This window comes from Coregonus lavaretus (genome assembly GCF_964263955.1).
Source record: "Coregonus lavaretus genome assembly, chromosome: 6".
In the NCBI taxonomy this organism is placed as follows: Eukaryota; Metazoa; Chordata; class Actinopteri; order Salmoniformes; family Salmonidae; genus Coregonus; species Coregonus lavaretus.
Genome location: NC_139993.1, coordinates 36,259,435 through 36,280,351, shown reverse-complemented (window position 1 = coordinate 36,280,351; position 20,917 = coordinate 36,259,435). Strand labels below are relative to the sequence as shown.

The 20,917-nt window shown below is 43.8% G+C and overlaps 1 protein-coding gene and 1 pseudogene across 2 annotated transcripts in view; both read right to left on the bottom strand.

Annotated features, from left to right (window-relative positions):
• The window catches only part of LOC311131032 (protein unc-13 homolog A-like), a gene marked incomplete at both ends in the record, with an annotated part of 28,405 nt that extends 17,268 nt beyond the window's left edge, over positions 1–11,137 (bottom strand). The window contains 11 exons of the mRNA XM_084163857.1: positions 45–118; positions 598–717; positions 1,751–1,958; positions 2,171–2,200; positions 3,204–3,258; positions 3,501–3,571; positions 3,675–3,798; positions 4,171–4,288; positions 6,641–6,740; positions 6,840–6,869; positions 11,116–11,137. Of these exons, the coding sequence (XP_084019983.1) occupies positions 45–118; positions 598–717; positions 1,751–1,958; positions 2,171–2,200; positions 3,204–3,258; positions 3,501–3,571; positions 3,675–3,798; positions 4,171–4,288; positions 6,641–6,740; positions 6,840–6,869; positions 11,116–11,137 (952 nt within the window). The remainder of the gene's footprint in view (positions 1–44; positions 119–597; positions 718–1,750; positions 1,959–2,170; positions 2,201–3,203; positions 3,259–3,500; positions 3,572–3,674; positions 3,799–4,170; positions 4,289–6,640; positions 6,741–6,839; positions 6,870–11,115) is intronic.
• A 1,151-nt stretch (positions 11,138–12,288) lies between these two features.
• LOC311130458 (SWI/SNF-related matrix-associated actin-dependent regulator of chromatin subfamily E member 1-related-like) lies at positions 12,289–20,476 on the bottom strand (annotated as a pseudogene). The gene is made up of 9 exons (XR_014615339.1): positions 20,413–20,476; positions 19,904–19,987; positions 19,426–19,653; positions 16,900–17,020; positions 16,511–16,566; positions 16,328–16,397; positions 16,015–16,230; positions 14,139–14,271; positions 12,289–12,840 (listed from the first exon to the last, which is right to left on the bottom strand). The product of XR_014615339.1 is annotated as an SWI/SNF-related matrix-associated actin-dependent regulator of chromatin subfamily E member 1-related-like (transcript).
• Between the last annotated feature and the right edge of the window lie 441 nt (positions 20,477–20,917).

Sequence of the window (20,917 nt, the reverse complement as noted above, 5' to 3'; positions counted from 1 at the left end):
CTTCCCATCTCTGATAGGCTACTATTAATTCTGAACAGGCATGCCTCCTGCCACCCCAGAGCCGGGGCCAGGGTCCTTGGCCAACAGTACGGCTGGCTCTGGCTGGGGGAAGCCTGAGCTGCGTAGTTAATCACAGAGAGGACTTGTCACTGAGGCACCGTAGGAGGAGGAGGTAATAACATGCTGCCACTGAGAGACAGAGGAGGCAGAGGAGCCACACAGAACACACTAACACTTTAACACTGCAACTCACATCAACTTAGGCCAAACTGCTCCCCTATGCCTCCAACTTCCTAGATAACAACACACACAACAGAGGAACTCATTCACATTTCACGACAGATGTACGACAGAGAGAGGGTAGATCATGTGTGTGTGATTCCGGTGTGTATACAGTAGTTATTATCAGGTAGATACAGGATCGGAACGTAGATACGTAGTAGAGAGAGGGAGTTGAACAACACATGCATGCAAGCACAGCGAGCGAGGAGGACAGGACTATTCCACCACTGACGTCACAGCGAGACCACGGACGGAGTCACAGGCTGGAGGAAGAGGAAGAGGAGGAAGAGGTGGAGAGGAGGTGCAGAGACCCACCTATCGGAGAGCGAGTGCCTACTGTCTAGAGAGTACTGGCGGCTGGTGCGCCGGCTCGAACCTGAGGCTGAATCGAGATCGCTGCGCCCGTTGGTGGCCGAGTCTAAACTATCATAGCGTCTGGCAGGAAGGGGGAGAGCAGGAGAGGAGGAGCATCAGTACAGTCTGGCCTGGGGCTTTTCAAAGACACACAGCAACATCCACAACACCAAACTGAACCACACACTGCCTGGCAAACCTACTGCATAAAGACCACTGGCACTGACCAAGGAGCCAGACAGAGATAGACAGATAGAGAAGTGAGTGGTTGGTTTTAGCTATAGTGGACCTTGCAGGTTCATATGGCTAAAAACAGAATCACTGTTGAGAGAAGCCTTTATGCAATTATGTGGCTGCCCCAAGCAAGGCATGAGTTTGAGTGAATTTGTGCCTTTGAACAACAGATGTAAAGACAAAAAAACACACTTGTTTTTTTGGGGGGGAAAACAAGTTGCTAAGTGATCACAGGGGGCTGTATTTCAGCCACACACACACGCATGCACACTCATACACATGTACACACACACACACACAGTGATGGTGTCAGTGAGGCTCTTCCCACACGGCCTGTATACAAGGTCGGCATGGCTGCTCCTTTAGGCTTGTATAGTGAGGCCACACTGCAGTATGCTCTGGAGAGTGAAGTCACAGTGGGACAACAGGTTACCATGTAGCAACAGTGTGAACAAAAATCTGTTCTGTAGTAGTCTGATTTATTCTGTGGTGAATAGAGTGTTGATCTCCAGATGAGACAAAGTCAATATGGATCCCTTGACTAAGAAGAGGAGGTGAGAGTGAGATCCATGCTGTGTGTGTCTCAATAGTCTAACGTAGTTTCCTGTCCTCGTCTCATTCCTTCACCCACACATATCTTAAAGAGCTGAACAGGGAAAAGGTACGACTTATACATTCCACCTACCCTGCATGTTTTTAGATTAGTACAACTGTAGGAGAGCAGCTTGTAACAAAATAACTTAAAGGTACGTTTAACATGAAGGAGAGGAGACAATGAAAGGAAGCTTATTGGGACGAACCCCCTATTGAGACCCTGAGTAGTGAACCAGGTAATGAACCAGGTAAGGATGACAGGACAGGACGAGAGAGGTTAGGTTACCTCATGGGTCTCTGGTTGTCGTAGTCCAGCTCTTGGATGGAGCCGTTGTAGGAGGTGTGCGAGGAGTAGCGCTGGTCTCTCTGGATGGGGTACTGGTGCATGGAGGCGTTGGGCTGAGATGTGGTGTAGAAGGGTGGAGGGATGCTGTTACTAGTCTCACTGCGGTAGTCACTGTCTCTGTCGTCCACCGCACTGTCTGGATCCTCATCTACACACGAAATGGTTGAAATATTATGATTATTATCATGATGTGGGGTTCATCTTTACTCATGATGCTAGTATGTGCTTGGTGACTTATACTGTAAGTGGATGTGGTGACTAATTTTAAAAACCTAGCAATATAGGCCTACAGTACCAGGTACCATTTGAGTCAACAGACATTGTTTGCTAAACTGTGTGAGAAAAGCTAGAAAAACTTACTTTGCTGGTCTCCCCACAGACTCCAGTTACCTACAAGGACAGGGGGTAAGTAGGTAATAAGTTATCACAGAAATATGTGATTTGGGCCTGAGCCATAAACTTAAATGTTAAAAAATGTGCAGCCGTATGACCAGGAAATAGATAAGTCAGGGTGCGCCCCCAGGAACCAATCTGTTTGGGGTGTAAATCTCAGAGTGGAGCGGGAGAGGGAGCAGGCCAGGGCAGGCAAGATGGCTGACCTTGTGGCGGATGGAGGGCCCAGGGTGTGGTAATTAGCACAGAGCAGTGGGTAGTCAGACAAAACTCTCATCCCAGCATCCCATAACTCAAAGCGCATACGCAGGCTCCATCCATAAACACTCACTGAAACACAGCACGTAGACACGCATGCATGCGGACAAGCACTCACACACACTAATACTGATCAACCTTTATGGCTGGTCTCTCACAAACACACCCACTGACAGACAAACATCCACCACAGCCCAGACTCATCCACAGTGGTCACCACCCACCCACATGGGCTGTCATCAGACAGACAGGGCTGTGTCTGACAGGGCAGTGAAAGTATGCCAGCACACATCCATCACACAGCTAGCAGCCATAAAACACTGTGTGTGGAGCTGACTATGAGGCAGGCCTGCTGGCTCGATTCGTCATGTCAGCTTTTCTCCCTCCTTCCATCCCTCCCTCCCTCCCTCCCTCCCTCCCTCCCTCCCTCCCTCCGCCTGCTGCTTCCCCTCTAATCTGCTTCCCAAAGACTCAGGAGGAGGAGAGTGAAGAGGGGGAGAGGGAGGAATAAAGTGAAGAGGAGGAGGAAGAGGAAGAAGAGGAGGAGTAAAGTGAATATGTGAATGTCGAGGATGAAAGGGAGGATAGTAAAGAGGGAGGAAGAGGAGACGGGGGAGAGTGACAAGGAGGAAGAGGAGACGGGGGAGAGTAACAAGGAGGAAGAGGGGGGCCAGGAACAAAGTGAAAAGGAGCAGGATATTTAAAGAAGGTGTGAAGCCAGTATCAAGAGTCTACTACTCACAGCATTGTGTTGATGGCGCTTGCAGTGGTCTCTCCTCCTCCTCCTGGTACGTGTACTGCAACACACAAACACACACACACACACAATAGATATAGCTGATTACAATACGGCTGACTGACACTGTACATTGTACTGCAGCTAATCCAACATGAGGTAATCCGCATCTAGGAGAGTTATGGGTCTACATCATATTTAATGCATAGAGTAAGTGATGACTTTTGCAATTACTGATAGCCCTGCCTTGTGGCGGGCAGGTAAGATGTAAACACAAAGGGAGGAGAGGAGGAGATGCCTTACGTCCTGGTCCCTCATGGCGTTGAGCTGCTCCAGTTTCTTGGCCCAGTATCGAGCCTCATCCTCTGGAATGTCTGAAGCAGAAAGACCCATTCACTGGTCAGTCACTAAGGACACACACACACACACACACACACACACACACACACACACACACACACACACACACACACTAACCTAATGGCAGTTCAAAGCGGGTGTCCAGCAGCACGCGGTGGAAGGTGGGGTCTTTGGTGCCGGTGATCTCATTCTCAGCCATGATGACCTGGGAGTCCAGTGTCAGCCACTGCCCCGGCCCGTCCTAGCATGAGCACACACACACACACACACACACACAAACATGTATTGTTACTGTACAGGGTAACACTTTCCCTCTTCCAGTCAAACACTTAGGAGGATGCTAAAAATAGTCCTAGTTACAGTGTTTCAAAGCGGAGGAATTCACTCCCTGTAGGTTATCCATCTTTACCATCCAAGAACACTCTCTTTAAACTCCTTTCATCCCTGATATGAAGTGTGTTCCACCTTAAACACTTTGATGTGGCGTGACAACAAACCGTATCAGTCTAGTGTTGTGATGTACTTGTGTCTGAGCCTCGGATGTGCTGCTGGTAAACCGCCTTGTGCTCCCAGGAGGGTGGAGGGTGGTGGGGGCAGGGCAGGCGTACCGTACCTCATTGGACTGGCGGATGTTTTGCAGGGGGATCCACAAGGTGCCCACCATGGTGTCCCAGATTAACCCTTTGTTCCACACCTCCACCGTCAGCCCCAGGTCCAGCCTGTTGATCTCACTGCACAGGGAGTGGGGGGGGGGGGGGGGGGGGGGGGGGGGGGGGGGGGGGGGGGTGAGAAGGTGTAGACAAAAAGAGGGAGACAGGAAGATGAGGGAGGAGAAAGAGTGGGTGAGAGAGTGAAAGAAGGAACGGGAGAGACAGAGAGAAAGAAGTGATGAGATGAGGAAATACACTCAACAGACCGGGAGACCAAAATGACAGAAACCCTGATTGAGCAATAGGGCCTGGAGAGATAAAACCCATCTTATGGAGAAGTGAAATATATATGCCATCAGAGCCCCAGCTCTAATCTAATAGAACAAAGAGCCAATGTGATTCAGCCTGTGGTGGATGTGAGTCACCGAGCCACAGAGAGCTGCCTGAGGGGTAGCGGTGAGGTCAATAAGGCAGAGTGAAGGAGACCAGTATTATTTCCATCAGGGAAAACAGGTGTGAATTCTAGCAGGAAGGAAGCGTATAGAGCTGACTGGCCAGGACTGACTGGGTCAATAACATATATACACTCTGGGCATCTCTAGTATCCCGAGTATCCATACAGCTAGACTCAGGGTGCATCCCAAACAGCCCCCTATGGTACCTGACCCCTGGTCAAAAGTAGTGCTGTATAGGGGTAGGGGTGTCATTTAGGATGCACATGCACAGGACAGCCTCTCAAGTTAATCAAATCCTAATAATAGCACCTGCTTTGATATGAAAACAGATCTTTCTCTTGAGAGCCCAGGGATTAATCTCGCTAAAGGCTGGCGTTGGCGCTGCATTATGGACATGGAGAATAGATAGAAGGAAGATGGGGGGGGGGGGGTGGAGAGAGATCTAAGGAGTGGGGAAGAACAGAGCTGTATTTTCTAGTGTAGTGAGGTTTAGCAGCTGTAGGAAGCAAAGAAATGTAGGGGAGAGAGATAGCGATTATCTTCTATTGGGTCGTTCCACCAATTAGGTACCTTTTGAGTAGTGTAACTTGGTGAGTGTTTTATTATATTATTTTACCAAATTGTAACATTCTGTCATAAAGAGCACATGTGCAACTTAATGAAAAACAATTTTTTCCCCATCTCAAGAGGTAAAAATATATATATATACTATAGTAAGTGCCTAATAATTGCCAAATAAAGTAACTTGGTTGACCGTAACACGGTTGATGACAATCTTAAATCAGCCATAAATCCCCTTGTGACAGGGGGAATGGAAGCTTGTTGTGTGCAAGCTTTAAAATGTTTTTAAATTGTTCAAACATTTCTACCCTGTCTATCTATGTGTAACAGGGTTGACGTGTTATGCTCGACCCGCTCAGTTTGACCACAAAACACAAGAAAATTGCCAAAAAGAGTAGAACCAGCTCACCTGCTTTTACTCTTGATTTGACTATGAGATGTTCAATGTCTCTCTTGAAAAAAATATTTAAAAAGGAATAGTTTCACCATATTAAAATGAGATCTCTGTTCATGTAACAGGGTTGACCTTAAAATGAGGGACAGGGTTTTTTCCCCCTTAAAATCAATCACTAATAACATGAAATAAATCATAATCTTCAGAAACGACTTTGTCAAAGCATAAAATAACTAGGGCTTTACAATGATGGTGAAAACTTGGAGAAATGTTGGGTTTAAGTGGGTTATACTCTTCCTAGAAGTCACAGAGGGTGCATGAAGAAAATGTTTGGCACTTTAGCAAGTCTTTATTCATATAAAAAAAATCTGATTTATTGAATTTTCCATGTGATCTATATTAAAAGGGCACTTCATTTAATATAACAGGCTTTTAAAATTCAATATTTGTGCACAAGTTTTCCTTAAAATAACAGGGGACTCATTTCGTGGAACAACCCTTTTATTAAATCTTCTGCTATTTCAGGGCAACTTCCTGTTCCTATTTTCAGTTATGAAATCATTTTGACTCTGTAAGAAATGCCCTATCCAAGGCTTCATCTGAACTCCTGTCCCTTGACTGTAGCACTCCAACCAGTGAGAGTGGCTCTGTTGGGCACCTTAAACGTCACTAATTAAAACATTGTGTTACATTTATTCAGGAGTCTCTGCAGTCCGTGTTACACAACATGTGTGCACTCTGGTGTTAACACATTAGTGTCACTGCCTGCCCGGCTGCATGGATGGATGGCTGGCTGCCTAGCTCACACTGCCTTGGGAATCTCAACAGTTGCATATCTTGTATCTGAGATCAGGCCTCCAGAGCCTTCTAGTCTCATCACTGACAGAGCACTTAGGACCCAGGGCAGCTCAACGTGTAGAGAGAGAAACTAGTAAGTATTTCCTATAGAGGGAGAGATGGAGGAGGAGGAGGAGGAGGAGGAGGAGGAGGAGGAGGAGGAGGAGGAGGAGGAACAAGACTCACAACATGAAGTCCTGCTCCCAGCATGGCTGGGCTCCCCGCACCGCAATGGTGGTGCTCTTGACATTCTGCACTTTAAGCGTCACGTAGGTGTTAAATTTCTCTGTGGAACAATGAGGAATATCAGTGTTACTGTCAAACAAACCAGTGTTTAAGACTTTTTAAGACTAAGTAAAACATGGTCAAACGTGTCTCAACTCACCTTGGGGTCCATCGAGTTTGGCTTTCTTCACTGCAATACAGACAAAAAGAAACAAAACATGAGCCATACTAGGGTGGCAGGTAGCTTAGTGGGTAAGAGCGTTGTGCTAGTAACCGAAAGGTTGCTGGTTCTAATCCCCGAGCTGACTAGGTGAACAATCTGTCGATGTGCCCTTAAGCAAGGCACTTAACCCTAATTGCTCATGTAAGTCATTCTGGATAAGAGCGTCTGCTAAATGATGTAAATGTAATGGGTTAAACTCAATGGGTCAATCAATCTAGAGATTCAGGTTTCTAACAACAAACCTATTAATAACCCACACCTTTCTGAGCTGAAAAGGTTTGCTGCATAAGACAGCATCAAAACGTATGTTCATTTTGCAATTTAGATCAGAAATCTTAGATATTCTTTTCATATCCCAATATGCATATCAGCCCATATAGGGATTGTGGGTGATGACAAGACCCTGGCATTTCGTAGGAGGAGGAGAAAGAAGGACCTAATTCAGTCAGCCTGGGCACACTTCCTCTGATGGCAGAATGCCTGGATCTTAACATCAAAGCCTGCATTCACCAACAGATGTCAAGAGCTCTATTTGAGTGGAAGGCTCTCAGCGGTACGCTCAGGTGAGAGTGGTTCAGAGAGAAGAGGAGCACACAGGATTAAGTGTGTGTGTGTGTGTGTGTGTGTGTGTGTGTGTGTGTGTGTCTGTGCACGTGTAGTCTCACATATGATAACCAGTAAGGGTGACAATGAGGCAATTTGACACAATGAAAGCAGGTCTGTTAAGATAAAAGGTACCACTGTCACCTTCTATATATTGGGGATCACTTTAGGCAACCAATACTTTTTTCCACGCGCTCTGACATCAACTGACCCATTCATTATTCATTAATCTCGTGCCCGCCCGCCCTGCCGATGCCAAGCACCCCCATGTTCAGGGCTTTAATATTCAAAGGCGTCCTTCTAATCCACACTGAACGCCTCCCTTCACTTCATCTCCAAAAGATGCAGTTTAGAAAAGGGACTTAGGGAAAAAGGTCAATTTGGAATCACAGAGTTGGATAAATGAACATCAAATGCTTTTCTCGGAGGGCACAGTGGAATGTGGCACTGGACTGCCACCCAGATGCCCGCATGGCCAGTCCTAATGACCTACTGACCCGTTCTCTATCATTATGGGTCCAGCTGGAGCATTATCACCTGTATGAATAATCCATATCATAACAACCATCACAAGAATGGCTTTTTTATGAAGCCACTCAATATTTCAGCTAAAGGAGAAGACGAAATTGTGACTCCTGCTGTCTGACTTGATATGATAAGAATAATATGTCAGAGTCAGTTAATCATGAAGCAGCGTGACAATAGTGGATGTATTTGTTTTCCTAAAATAGCTCATCCCAACAGACCCTGAGGAGGATGTTTGTTTTATCTGAATATCAATCTGATCTTGCTAGTGTGCAGGGCATGAGGAGGAGGAGTTAGAGGATGCACTTAACCAACTTCAGAGCTAAGCCTTTCATGATTCATCATTACTCAATATAACGGACTACTTTATCCCCTGTAGGGTGATTCCATGGAACACTGCAAAATACAAACAACAAAACAGATGTCGAGCTCCATTACCACCGCCTCCCTTTGCTGAGCTGAAGCTAACAGGATTCAGCCAGCCTCTTCAGCTGTCTATTCCTCAGCACCTCCGCCATGTCTCTCTCACTTACCATCTCTCCCTCCCTCCCTCCCTCCCTCCTCCTCCTCCTCCTCCTCCTCCTCCTCCTGCCATGTGGCGTGTGTGCTCCCTTTTTATCTCTTTCTCTTGTGCTCCATTAATCTCTCTGTGCAGCCAAGCGCGGGCAGAGCAGAACCCCCACTATTAAAAATAACTACTTCAGCGGGACAGTAGCTGATAGGGGGTTGGGGGTGAGGAAGGGAGAGGTCAATGATATTTCATTTAAAGGATCCATTGTAATGTGCCCTAATGAAGAACAAAACTGTCTCCATTAAAAAAAGAACATTGAATCCACAGAATATGAAACACAAAAATGAAATGAAAGCCAAGGGCTTGCTCTCTTTCAGGGAGCAGGTTCTTGCCTTCTCCGAGTCGAGATACAGGCATCATGTATTCTGAACCTAAACAGAACATGAGATAATGTTATATAGTGTCTGATTATATGGAACTTAACGGCCCTCGGCTGGCGCAAGCTAATTATACTTCCATTGGATTACAACATTATTTATGCTTGCTAGCTGAGCCACTGAACGCATGACATGCTGGGGAATACACTGAGAGCTTCAGTGGACATTCATGTGGGAAGAAGAAATGACTGGGGATTTGTCAACTAAAAACAAGCCCAGTCATTACAGCAAGGAAGTGTGTGTGCGTACTGTTTGATAATGTAATGTGACTCTTAGAAGCTAGAAATCTGCTCGCTCGCTGAGCACTGGGCAACACTCTTCCTTATTACTAATCTGAAGATATGGAAATAGACCTATAGTTAGAATCAAGCATTTGTAAGAAAAGGTAAAAGTGGGGACACATCTTCTCCAATGGGTTGTTGTCAATGCCATTTCTACATGAAGGCCTAACAAAAAGTACTCCTTTTCCCATTCTTCCTCCAGTCTCTCGATAGTGGGTGAAAATAGTGCCATTTGTAAGAAAAGTCCCAGTCTCTCAATCTCACCATGGCTATGGGCTTTTTACCAAAAAATAACCACTAACTTAGCTGTACACTCAATACTAATGGGAAATTAAAGGAAAAGCCTCAAATGCCAGGGAATGGAGGGTTGCTATGCCAACAAGCTTGAGGATATTGAGGGTACATCTGTGGATCTGTCTCAATCCTGACATCTGTGCAATCAGCTTGTTTATCCAACTACTGTGCCAAGAACATATCCTGTCTCCACAAACACCTTAGGGTGGGTGGTTTGGGTTGCTGGCATTTCACACTACCACTTTCACAGAAGAATCGTGACAGGCCAACGTTTTAGGGAAGTGACTGTGGGTGTGAATCGATGTGACAATAACATAAAACCAGAAAGCAGTCCACTGTATGCCTAAACAATCTATAACAGGCAGGCAACTAACAAATTAACTGGAAAACAAATCACTGATGGAGAAAAATAGGTCAACACAGCTGATATTCAAACAACCTGAACAAAAACGGGACTATTTTGCTATTTTGATCTTAGGCCTACCAGACAACTGCTTTTAGGTGTTTTTGTTGGGATAGTAAATTGCTTCGAGGACTCGAGCCAATGCCACATTGCCCAGGGTCAAATCTCTTGGACCCACTTTTCTCATTTACATTTATATCATTTAGCAGACGCTCTTTTAGCAAGCCACTTACAAATTGGTGCATTCAACTTATGATAGCCAGTGGGACAACCACCTTTTTTTTATCTTCTTTTTTTTCTGAGAAAATGCATTTCATACAAACAATCATTCTAGAAAGGGTATGGTCAACAACAACACTGATCCAACATATAGTAGGCTAGTGCTAGAGGCAATCTACTGTAGTCACAGCATAGAAAGGCTGCATTCAGGACATTCCTTAAGACACATAAAAGCAGTCATAAGGAATGCTATCATCATCATGATAGACAACCAAAAGCGACACTACACAAACTAAATGAACAATATTTGCTGCCCGAACCACCCCCACATATTTAAAAATCAGAATAGAAACAAAGATAACGTGGATTTACAGTACACGCCTTTTTAGTGAGCTACTACGCACGGGGACAGAATCCAATACTGGACTTAGCTTCGGACAATCATATTCCAGATACGCATTTTACTCTGTGATAGCCTGCTTTATGCTAATATTCAAATATTATATTTAGAGCGTGATTTGGTGCGGTTAGTAGACTACAATAATGACAGTTCAGCTACCATTTTATCAACAAGACATCAAAGTGTTTATGATGACTGACAGTGTTCATTACGCTTCTACATCAATAGAAGACAATCACATAATAAATCAAGAAGAATTAGACACATTTTTAAAAATGCTGCAGGCTGTCTGGCCATCTAAAGAACACAAAGTGTTTTCTCGTCAAAGGAATTTGACTACAGCGAATTTAAATAAATTGTAGTATTCAGCGAGTCGTTTAGGCCTATACGCCAACAATTGAGACATTTTATAGCAGAATCAAATTAATTGAAGAAAACCGCCCGCGGAGCAACTGGTTACCCGAGTAAACAAAAGCGTTTCTCTCGACAGCCTACAGTAGTCTACCACCAGCTTTAAATACGTTTGTTTTTGTCACTTACCTCCAACGCACAGCAATGACATCTCTTAGCTCTGGCTATGATCGCTCCCAGATGTCTTCCACCGGTACCGTTATTTCAATTCGGAGTAGATATCCGTCTCTATAGCCTGTATAAATAGGTGGATGGAGTCAGCTCCGTTTCTACTAGAAGCTATTACACGTCACTGTTTTGTGACAAAAAAAAAAAAAATCATACTGTTCGAGTCTTTTCTCGTCCGCTTTCCCTCTCACGATGTGTCTGGATCAATTTGGGGGGCTATATTTCCTCCTCAGCTCTCCACTCCCCGACGCACAGCCATCTTGTTCAGCACCACCACTGTAAGGACAGTTCCCGAGACTGACGTCACAGCAGTGATGACGGATGGACCAAGGATGCGCAGAACGCCTGACTATCAGGCCTCCCGGAACGGTTCGTGGTCCCGCTGAAAATCCCCAAAATAGCCTACAGCATCTTTTAACCTCAGATTAGATAACTGGACCTAAGAAGAGAGAGCATTAAACTAGTCTTCAAGTTCACTACCAAGCATGACTACAAGCAAGTAGGCCCAAGCACTACAAGCAGTAGGCTAGTGTAATGTATAAAAAAAGGGAAGAATAATTTAGCAATCCATAGACTTATAGAAGAAACCCATTCAATATCTACATTGCAACTGCACCTTGACTGACGGTTATCTTCTGTGCCTAGAATTAGATTGCCTCTCCTTGTTCCGATCCCAAAGCTTTCAGAAACACCAACTACTAGGCATACTTTCAGGAGGCATGTTGGTTTTTGCTTAATCAAGTGTAACCATATCAAAAATACCTTGGGAAAGGCCTCCAGTGAATCAAGTGGATCTAAACCACATCAATTGTCAATACCGAGTAGCTTGAAATTCAATCCATGAATGGACAATTATTAAATTAATTACATTTAGTATAACTTAAAAGAAACTGAGGACAACCCTAACAAGCTAACCACTGACAACGTTTCTAAGTGGAGCTATACCACCCTCTGGTGGGGGATCTAGAAACGTCGGTTTTTCCATCCTTCTGTCCATTGTAAAGTGGGGTCAGCAGGTGCCATCAGCAGCTATTGAGTCATCATGCCATTTCAGACATCATCCATGTCACCATACGCACAGCTCTATGTACGTCACGTTCATCCTTAATGACATCCGGGAAATGACACACATTTACTGGTATTACAAACATTTACTTTTATTGCAAATTGAAATAATGATAAAAGGACACAAAACTTCCATTTCAAATTTGTTCAAATAAACCATTACAAAAAAAAAACTTCATCCAAAATTTCCCACCCCAAAACTAATATCAATAGCATTACAAAAAACGATTCTGAAAATGTTGCTATGATCTTTCCCAGTTCATTTGGTCTCTCATTTGACACCAGTACACTTCCGCAATCTCCATAAAGGGCATGTAAACTGATTATTTTCCCATGATTATTTTCCCAGAAACCATAGGAACTATAGATGGAACAAGGTAAGGCAGTTTGACATAATGACTGTTCACACCAAGACTGGACAAGACTGTACACATGCAGATATCCCACAGAGTATTGCTATATAGACAGAGCCTTGTGTTTTATCTGTTTGTAATTTGTCTGTTACATCAGATAGACATCCCACCTATCCTACATTGAAGGGCACCGATTTGACCTGTTGTTACACCGTCCAGGATCCACATCAAGTCAGAATGGGTGTGGAGGTCCCATCATAGCTTCTCACTGAAAATAAGGTGAGGGAGAAGACTGTTTGAAAAGTGTGATCATCCATAAACAACAAGGTAAGTTGTACTGTATGCATGCAGATCTAGCAAGTGCTTGAATTTGACAACGTTATATGAATGGTAATGCGCAAGACCATAGGTTATGTACACTCAGAGGCATAAATATCATACCCCCCAACAAAAAAACGCAAACCTCCTGTTATTTGTAATGGTGAGAGCTTAGCATGTCTTGGGGTATGATCTTTGTGCATCTAACTTATCATTATTCACAATTAATTCATGATTATCCGTAATCATGGTAGCATCCACATTAATGTAGAAGTTTCTATTCTTATTTACAATAAAAGTGACTCCAAAATGACTATACATTATTTATGATTAATTTCTATTGTGCACAACATAATCTGAAACATAACCAAAGCAAACTGCAAATATGCATCCAACAAGTTTGTAGAGTCTAGTGTTTCCCCTATATACATTTAGCAGTGGCGGGCCTAATTTTCAGGATGGTAAAACATTCAGTGTAAAATTAAACAAAGTTGAAATAAAATCATCTTTGAGAACTAACAACTACCAGAATAAAAACTAGACAGTCAGGGAGAATCTAAAATTCCAAAAATGTCATTGATTTTGTTATAATGTCACTCAGATAGCATAAGAATACAGCTAAGCCATGGCAAAATGTGTAGAATTGCAGGAAATTAGCTTTAAAAATGCAATTTTTTCTCTCAGCATCATGACAAAATGTGTAGAATTCTAAGAAACTAGCTTTAAAACTAAAATGTTCTCTCCATCCCATGGCAAAGTGTGTAGAATTGCAGGAAATTAGCTTTAAAACAAACATTTTATGTCTGCAGCCAAGAAGAGGGCCTCTAAAATTGCCACCGCTGCTGATTAAAATCCTAGAAGAAACACTGGAGTCACAAGCTTGATGTAGTCATTGAGTGCTAGGAATATGGTACCAAATACTAAACTTATGACTATTTTAATACACATAAAAGTGAATTTGTCCAAATACTTATGACACCTTCAAATTGGGGGACTAGATACATCAAGTGCTTTCATTTCTAAACAGTAAGACAGATATGTATGACAATACCCTCAAATAAAAGGTGACATTCTGGGCTGTCGCCTCATATGAAATATTTCATCTTAAATCCAAAATGCTGGAGTATAGAGCCAAATTAATTGTTTTAGCGTCACTGTCCAAATAAATACGTAGGGGAGTATATGTTCCCTGACATAACTCAGTACATCTACATCTCAAGGTATTAGATCATCTCACAGGTGTGTTACCTGTCCAGGTGAGAAAGGACATCGCGGAGCTGAGTCAGCAAGGCACGGTGCTCATGAGGGTTGCTCTCCAGAGTACCACTCAGGCGACTCAGGTAAGAGTCCAGGGTACCAAGAGAGGGGGTCTCACCTGTGCCTGCAAATAAAATACAGTTAACTAAGTATTTCATTCTAATTTGAATAGCATTATGGGTTGAGGGATTGAAATACTGAAGTTTAGAATAATTGGAAAATATTACAACCAAATCTGTACGTTTCAAAATGTCTCGCTCAGGACAGGTCATCAATGTTGATTTTGGCCTCTTTACTAGGCCTATTGTTTTTTTAAACATACATTTAATGTTTTAAACTACTTTCAAGGTAAGGAAGGTTCAACATACAGTGCATTCGGAAAGTATTCAGACCCCTTGACTTTTTCTACATTTTGTTACGTTACAGCCTTATTCTAAAATTGATTAAATTGTCCTTGCTAATTTATAGAAAATAAAAAACGGAACCCTTTACTCAGTACTTTGTTGAAGCACCTTTGGCAGTGATTACAGCCTTGAGTCTTCCTGGGTATGACGCTACAAGCTTGGCACACCTGTATTTGGGGAGTTTCTCCCATTCTTCTCTGCAGATCCTCTCAAGCTCTGTCAGGTTGGATGGAGAGTGTCGCTGCACAGCTATTTTCAGGTCTCTCCAGAGATGTTCGATCGGGTTCAAGTCCGGGCTCTGGATGGGCCACTCAAGGACATTCAGAGACTTGTCCCGAAGCCACTCCTGCGTTGTCTTGGCTGTGTGCTTAGGGTTGTTGTCCTGTTGGAAGGTGAACCTTCACCCCAGTATGAGGTCCTGAGCACTCTGGAGCAGGTTTTCATCAAGGATCTCTCTGTACTTTGCTCCGTTCATCTTTCCCTTGATCCTGACTAGTCTCCCAGTCCTTGCCGCTGAAAAACATCCCCATAGCATGATGCTGCCACCACCATGCTTCACCGTAGGGATGGTGCCAGGTTTCCTCCAAACGTGACACTTGGCATTCAGGCCAAAGAGTTCAATCTTGGTTTCATCAGACCACAGAATGTTGTTTCTCATGGTCTGAGAGTCCTTTAGGTGCCTTTTGGCAAACTCCAAGCGGCCTGTCATGTGCCTTTTACTGAGGACTGGCTTCCATCTGGCCACTCCGCCATAAAGGCCTGATTGGTGGAGTGCTGCAGAGATGGTTGCCCTTCAGGAAGGTTCTCCCATCTAGGAAGAGTCTTGGTGGTTCCTAACGTCTTCCATTTAAGAATGATGGAGGCCACTGTGTTCTTGGGGACCTTCAATGCTACATAAATGTTTGGTACCCTTCCCCAGATCTGTGCCTCGACACAATCCTGTCTCGGAGCGCTACAGACAATTCCTTCGACGTCATGGTTTGGTTTTTGCTCTGACATGCACTGTCAACTGTGGGACCTTATATAGACAGGTGTGCCTTTCCAAATCATGTCCAATCAATTGAATTTACCACAGGTAGACTCCAAGCAAGTTATAGAAACATCTCAAGGATGATCAATGGAAACAGGATGCACCTGAGCTCAATTTCGAGTCTCATAGCAAAGGGTCTGAATACCTATGAAAATAAGTTATCTGTTTTTTTATTTGTAATACATTTGCAGAAATTTCTACAAACCTTTTTTTGTTTTGTCATTTTGGGGTATTGTGTGTAGATTGGTGAGGGACATTTTTTATTTAATCAATTTTAGAATAAGGCTGTAACGTAACAAAATTTGGAAAAAGGGAAGGCGTCTGAATACTTTTCGAATGCACTGTAAGTAATTGCAGCATAGTCGTACAAAGAGATTAGACTGAGTATCAGGGCCAGAGATGGATGGGAGGGCCCCAGTGACAGGGTGCTGACCTGGCAGGGCCACAGTGGACAGACTGCTGACGAGGGTGTGTTTGATGGCCAGCAGGTGCCTGTGCAAGGCCTGAGTCCGGAGCTCATCCTGCCCCAGTTCAGCTTCCAGCCTCTCTTTGGCGCTGTACATGTCTGCTATGTGCTTCTGCAGCACGGCGTTCTGCTCCTCAAACTCCACGTTGGCTTTGCGTAGACGCCGCAGCTCTGCTTCCCGGGCTGGGAGCAGAGAAACAAGCATTAGTAAGGAAACAGTTAGTACTTTCTTCACTGAAATAGTGTTTGTCCCAGAGACCCTCCTCTGCCCGTCTCTTACCCTTGTTCTGGTCCAGGAACTCCTCAGTGAATATTGGAACATCAAATCTGTTGGACAGATAGTCTGAACCCTAGAGGACATAGTTCAAAACAAACTCGTTAACACATGGAACAAAAGCAGAAGTCTTCTTAAAACCTATTCAGAAACACAACATAAGCATATAATGTAAGGCAAACGGCGTACCTTCAGAGCAGCTGATCCAGAACTGTTAGCATTGATAATGACAGATGGGGACTCCTCTGAAAAAAGAGAACATTATATAATAAATAATAATAATAATAATATGCCATTTAGCAGACGCTTTTATCCAAAGCGACTTACAGTCATGCGTGCATACATTTTTGTGTATGGGTGGTCCCGGGGATCGAACCCACTACCTTGGCGTTACAAGCGCCGTGCTCTACCAGCTGAGCTACAGAGGACCACATATATACAATGCTCAAAGAAAACAAATGAATGAAAGACAGATAAAAACCGAAAGCAACACTTTAACCACCCTGTCAAATGGATGAACTAGGAGCTAGACGTGTCACAACCCTCATTGAATAAGGTAGATGTGTTACAACTCTCACCTCTCTTGACCTTCTTGTCCTGGATCTTGGCACTGGTGATCTGATAGGCCTCACTCTGTTGGTATTCTCTCAGCTCCCGGGCATACTGCAGCTTTTCTCGCTCCGCCTCATCCAGGAAGCGCTGTCAGGTCAGCACACAAACAAACTTCAGTCCACTCCAGATGTAACAGTATTACTTCTGTCCCTCTCCTTGCCCCAACCTGGACTTGAACCAGGCACCCTCTGCAGACATCGACAACAGTCACCCATGAAGAATCATTACAAGGGGAACAATTACTTCTAGGTCTCAGAGTGAGCAACGTCATCGATTGAACGCTACTAGCATGCACCGCTAACTTGCTAGCCAGTTCTCATCGGTTACATTCACCCCCCTTTGACCTCCCTCCTTCTCCGCAGCAACCCCAGCAGCTGGACAGAGCCCAACTGAGTGATCTGGATCAACAGCATCAATGTAACCGACATCATGTGTGCTACTTACAATATATATCTTCCTCCACTACCCCTGTCCCCATAACAGGCTCAAAACAGTTATGCTCTGCTTACAGACACACGTGACTGCCCTCCTTGACAATGTACCAACGGTTTGAGCTATACAAAAGGTACCAATTGGATAGCTCTATTGGCAAAATTTCAAACTAACTGTGGAGTGAGGTTACAGTACATTCTTAACTCTGTTACACAGACACACACAGAAGACATCTCAATACACTGTGATGGTAGCTTCCAATCCCAGGCTTCTCCTCAAGAAACATGATAGCCTGTAGTTTTTAAAGGAGGTCTACCTGGTCTTATCAAACAGACCATATCCTGGCAAGCCTATACAGTGGGGAAATAAAGTATTTAGTCAGCCACCAATTGTGCAAGGTCTCCCACTTAAAAAGATGAGAGAGGCCTGTAATTTTCATAATAGGTACACGTCAACTATGACAGACAAAATAAGAAGAAAAAAATCCAGAAAATCACATTGTAGGATTCTTAATGAATTTATTTGCAAATTATGGTGGAAAATAAGTATTTGGTCAATAACAAAAGTTTCTCAATACTTTGTTATATACCCTTTGTTGGCAATGACACAGGTCAAACGTTTTCTGTAAGTCTTCACAAGGTTTTCACACACTGTTGCTGGTATTTTGGCCCATTCCTCCATGCAGATCTCCTCTAGAGCAGTGATGTTTTGGGGCTGTCGCTGGGCAACACGGACTTTCAACTCCCTCCAAAGATTTTCTATGGGGTTGAGATCTGGAGACTGGCTAGGCCACTCCAGGACCTTGAAATGCTTCTTACGAAGCCACTCCTTCGTTACCCGGGCGGTGTGTTTGGGATCATTGTCATGCTGAAAGACCCAGCCACGTTTCATCTTCAATGCCCTTGCTGATAGAAGGAGGTTTTCACTCAAAATCTCACGATACATGCCACCATTCATTCTTTCCTTTACACGGATCAGTCGTCCTGGTCCCTTTGCAGAAAAACAGCCCCAAAGCATGACGTTTCCACCCCCATGCTTCACAGTAGGTATGGTGTTCGTTGGATGCAACTCAGCATTCTTTGTCCTCCAAACACGACGAGTTGAGTTTTTACCAAAAAGTTATATTTTGGTTTCATCTGACATTCTCCCAATCCTCTTCTGGATCATCCAAATGCACTCTAGCAAACTTCAGACGGGCCTGGACATGTACTGGCTTAAGCAGGGGGACACGTCTGCACTGCAGGATTTGAGTCCCTGGCGGCGTAGTGTGTTACTGATGGTAGGCTTTGTTACTTTGGTCCCAGCTCTCTGCAGGTCATTCACTAGGTCCCCCCGTGTGGTTCTGGGATTTTTGCTCACCGTTCTTGTGATCATTTTGACCCCACGGGGTGAGATCTTGCATGGAGCCCCAGATCGAGGGAGATTATCAGTGGTCTTGTATGTCTTCCATTTCCTAATAATTGCTCCCACAGTTGATTTCTTCAAACCAAGCTGCTTACCTATTGCAGATTCAGTCTTCCCAGCCTGGTGCAGGTCTACAATTTTGTTTCTGGTGTCCTTTGACAGCTCTTTGGTCTTGGCCATAGTGGACTTTGGAGTGTGACTGTTTGAGGTTGTGGACAGGTGTCTTTTATACTGATAACAAGTTCAAACAGGTGCCATTAATACAGGTAACGAGTGGAGGACAGAGGAGCCTCTTAAAGAAGAAGTTACAGGTCTGTGAGAGCCAGAAATCTTGTTTGTTTGTAGGTGACCAAATACTTATTTTCCACCATAATTTGCAAATAAATTCATAAAAAAATCCTACAATGTGATTTTCTGGATTTTTTTTTCTCAATTTGTCTGTCATAGTTGACGTGTACCTATGATGAAAATTACAGGCCTCTCTCATCTTTTTAAGTGGGAGAACTTGCACAATTGGTGGCTGACTAAATACTTTTTTTCCCCACTGTAGCTATTCATATAACTACAACTATGCATAAATACAAACCTGGGGAAAAATTATATGTAATTCTTCCTACATTCTACAAGTACATTTCTCTATCCAAGCCTGTAGGTACCTGTTTGTCATGAGGTGCTAAGCAGCTCCACTCTGCGCCCAGCCTCTTGGTAATTTCTGGAAAGGGCAGGTCAGGGTGCTTAGCACGGATCTGCTCTCGCCTTTCATTCAGAAAGCGCACATATCCCGTCACTGGTGCCTTGGGACCGTTGGGCAAAACCTTCTTTCTCTTCTTACCCTTCGGCCATCCCCTCTTCTTCACAGGCTGTACGGAAAGAGAACGGACATGCTATCCAGGATGAAAAGACAAAACGATAACCATGTCAAAGTGTGTATCATGAATCAGGAAACATAGCATAACATCATCATAACAATGCTCTTATCCCATTTAAGCTAGATCAGTTTATAGAACAGTAGCAACATGTGGGAAAGGATTGGATAACCATACAGTGGGTAGTCTGTGTATACACAGCCAGTACTTGTACAGAATTTACTGCTATTCATGTCAGTATGTACGGGGCCCTTTCCCCTTCTCTTGCCTCTTCGTGTGCTGCATCAGAGGACTGCATGCCTCTTGGTGGAGGTCCATCATTCTGCTCCTGCTTCACACCTCCCATGATATCCTTATCCCAGTGAATTATATACAAGTGGGATACATAGGATTAGAAAAACACTAGTACTTTATCCTCACTCATTGAGCTTGTCAGATGAAAATGGTTGTGAGGGACAGGGACTATCACATATGTGTGTCATTAGAAATATAACCTAGATAGCTAGCTAACGTTACAAGACAGAGAGTAGCATGTACTCCTGTCGGACAAAAAGCATGCAAAAGCGAAAACTGTCATCTACAATCCTCTTTACAGCTGTTGGGGCATGAGCATGACACGTTTCTGATAAAGTAACGTTAGTCTTCGATCTGATAACGTTGGCTAATACAACTAGCTAGATAAATAAATAGTTAGCTAGCTAATTTTGGTTAGCGAACATCGAATGGGCCGGACAATGGGAAAACGGTCAGTACAGTAGGGGCTAGTAATACACTTACTGAACATGACGTAAAAACGCGTCAGAGATATATATGCCAACAGGAACATTTATCTGACAATAATACTCACTACAATATAGCTACATTTTAATGTAATTCTGGAACTAGCCTAGCTAATATTTTATCACTTACCCCAAAGATGTTCTATTATATTGACAAGACAGTCGAGTGACTGCTCTAACAATGGAAATACATGTCCTCAAAGATGGAAGGCAGGCGGGAGGAGGCGAGATCAGTTGGAACATTCTAGCCAATAAGGGGGCAGATACGCGTGTGATCAACAGGCACAACCCCCTCAGTTGGCGCAACTCTGATAAAAAGTATTTTTTTCCCAAAAAATTGCCGAAATGCCACGTTCGTCCACTTATATCAGTTCATTCTTAACAACCTAACCATTACTAAACTTCTATTCGATCAAATAAGCCTCACGTCACAAATTAGCAATTACATTTTTTGTTGACCAAATTCGACACTCTCATTGACCTCCATACAAAAACTCCTCACT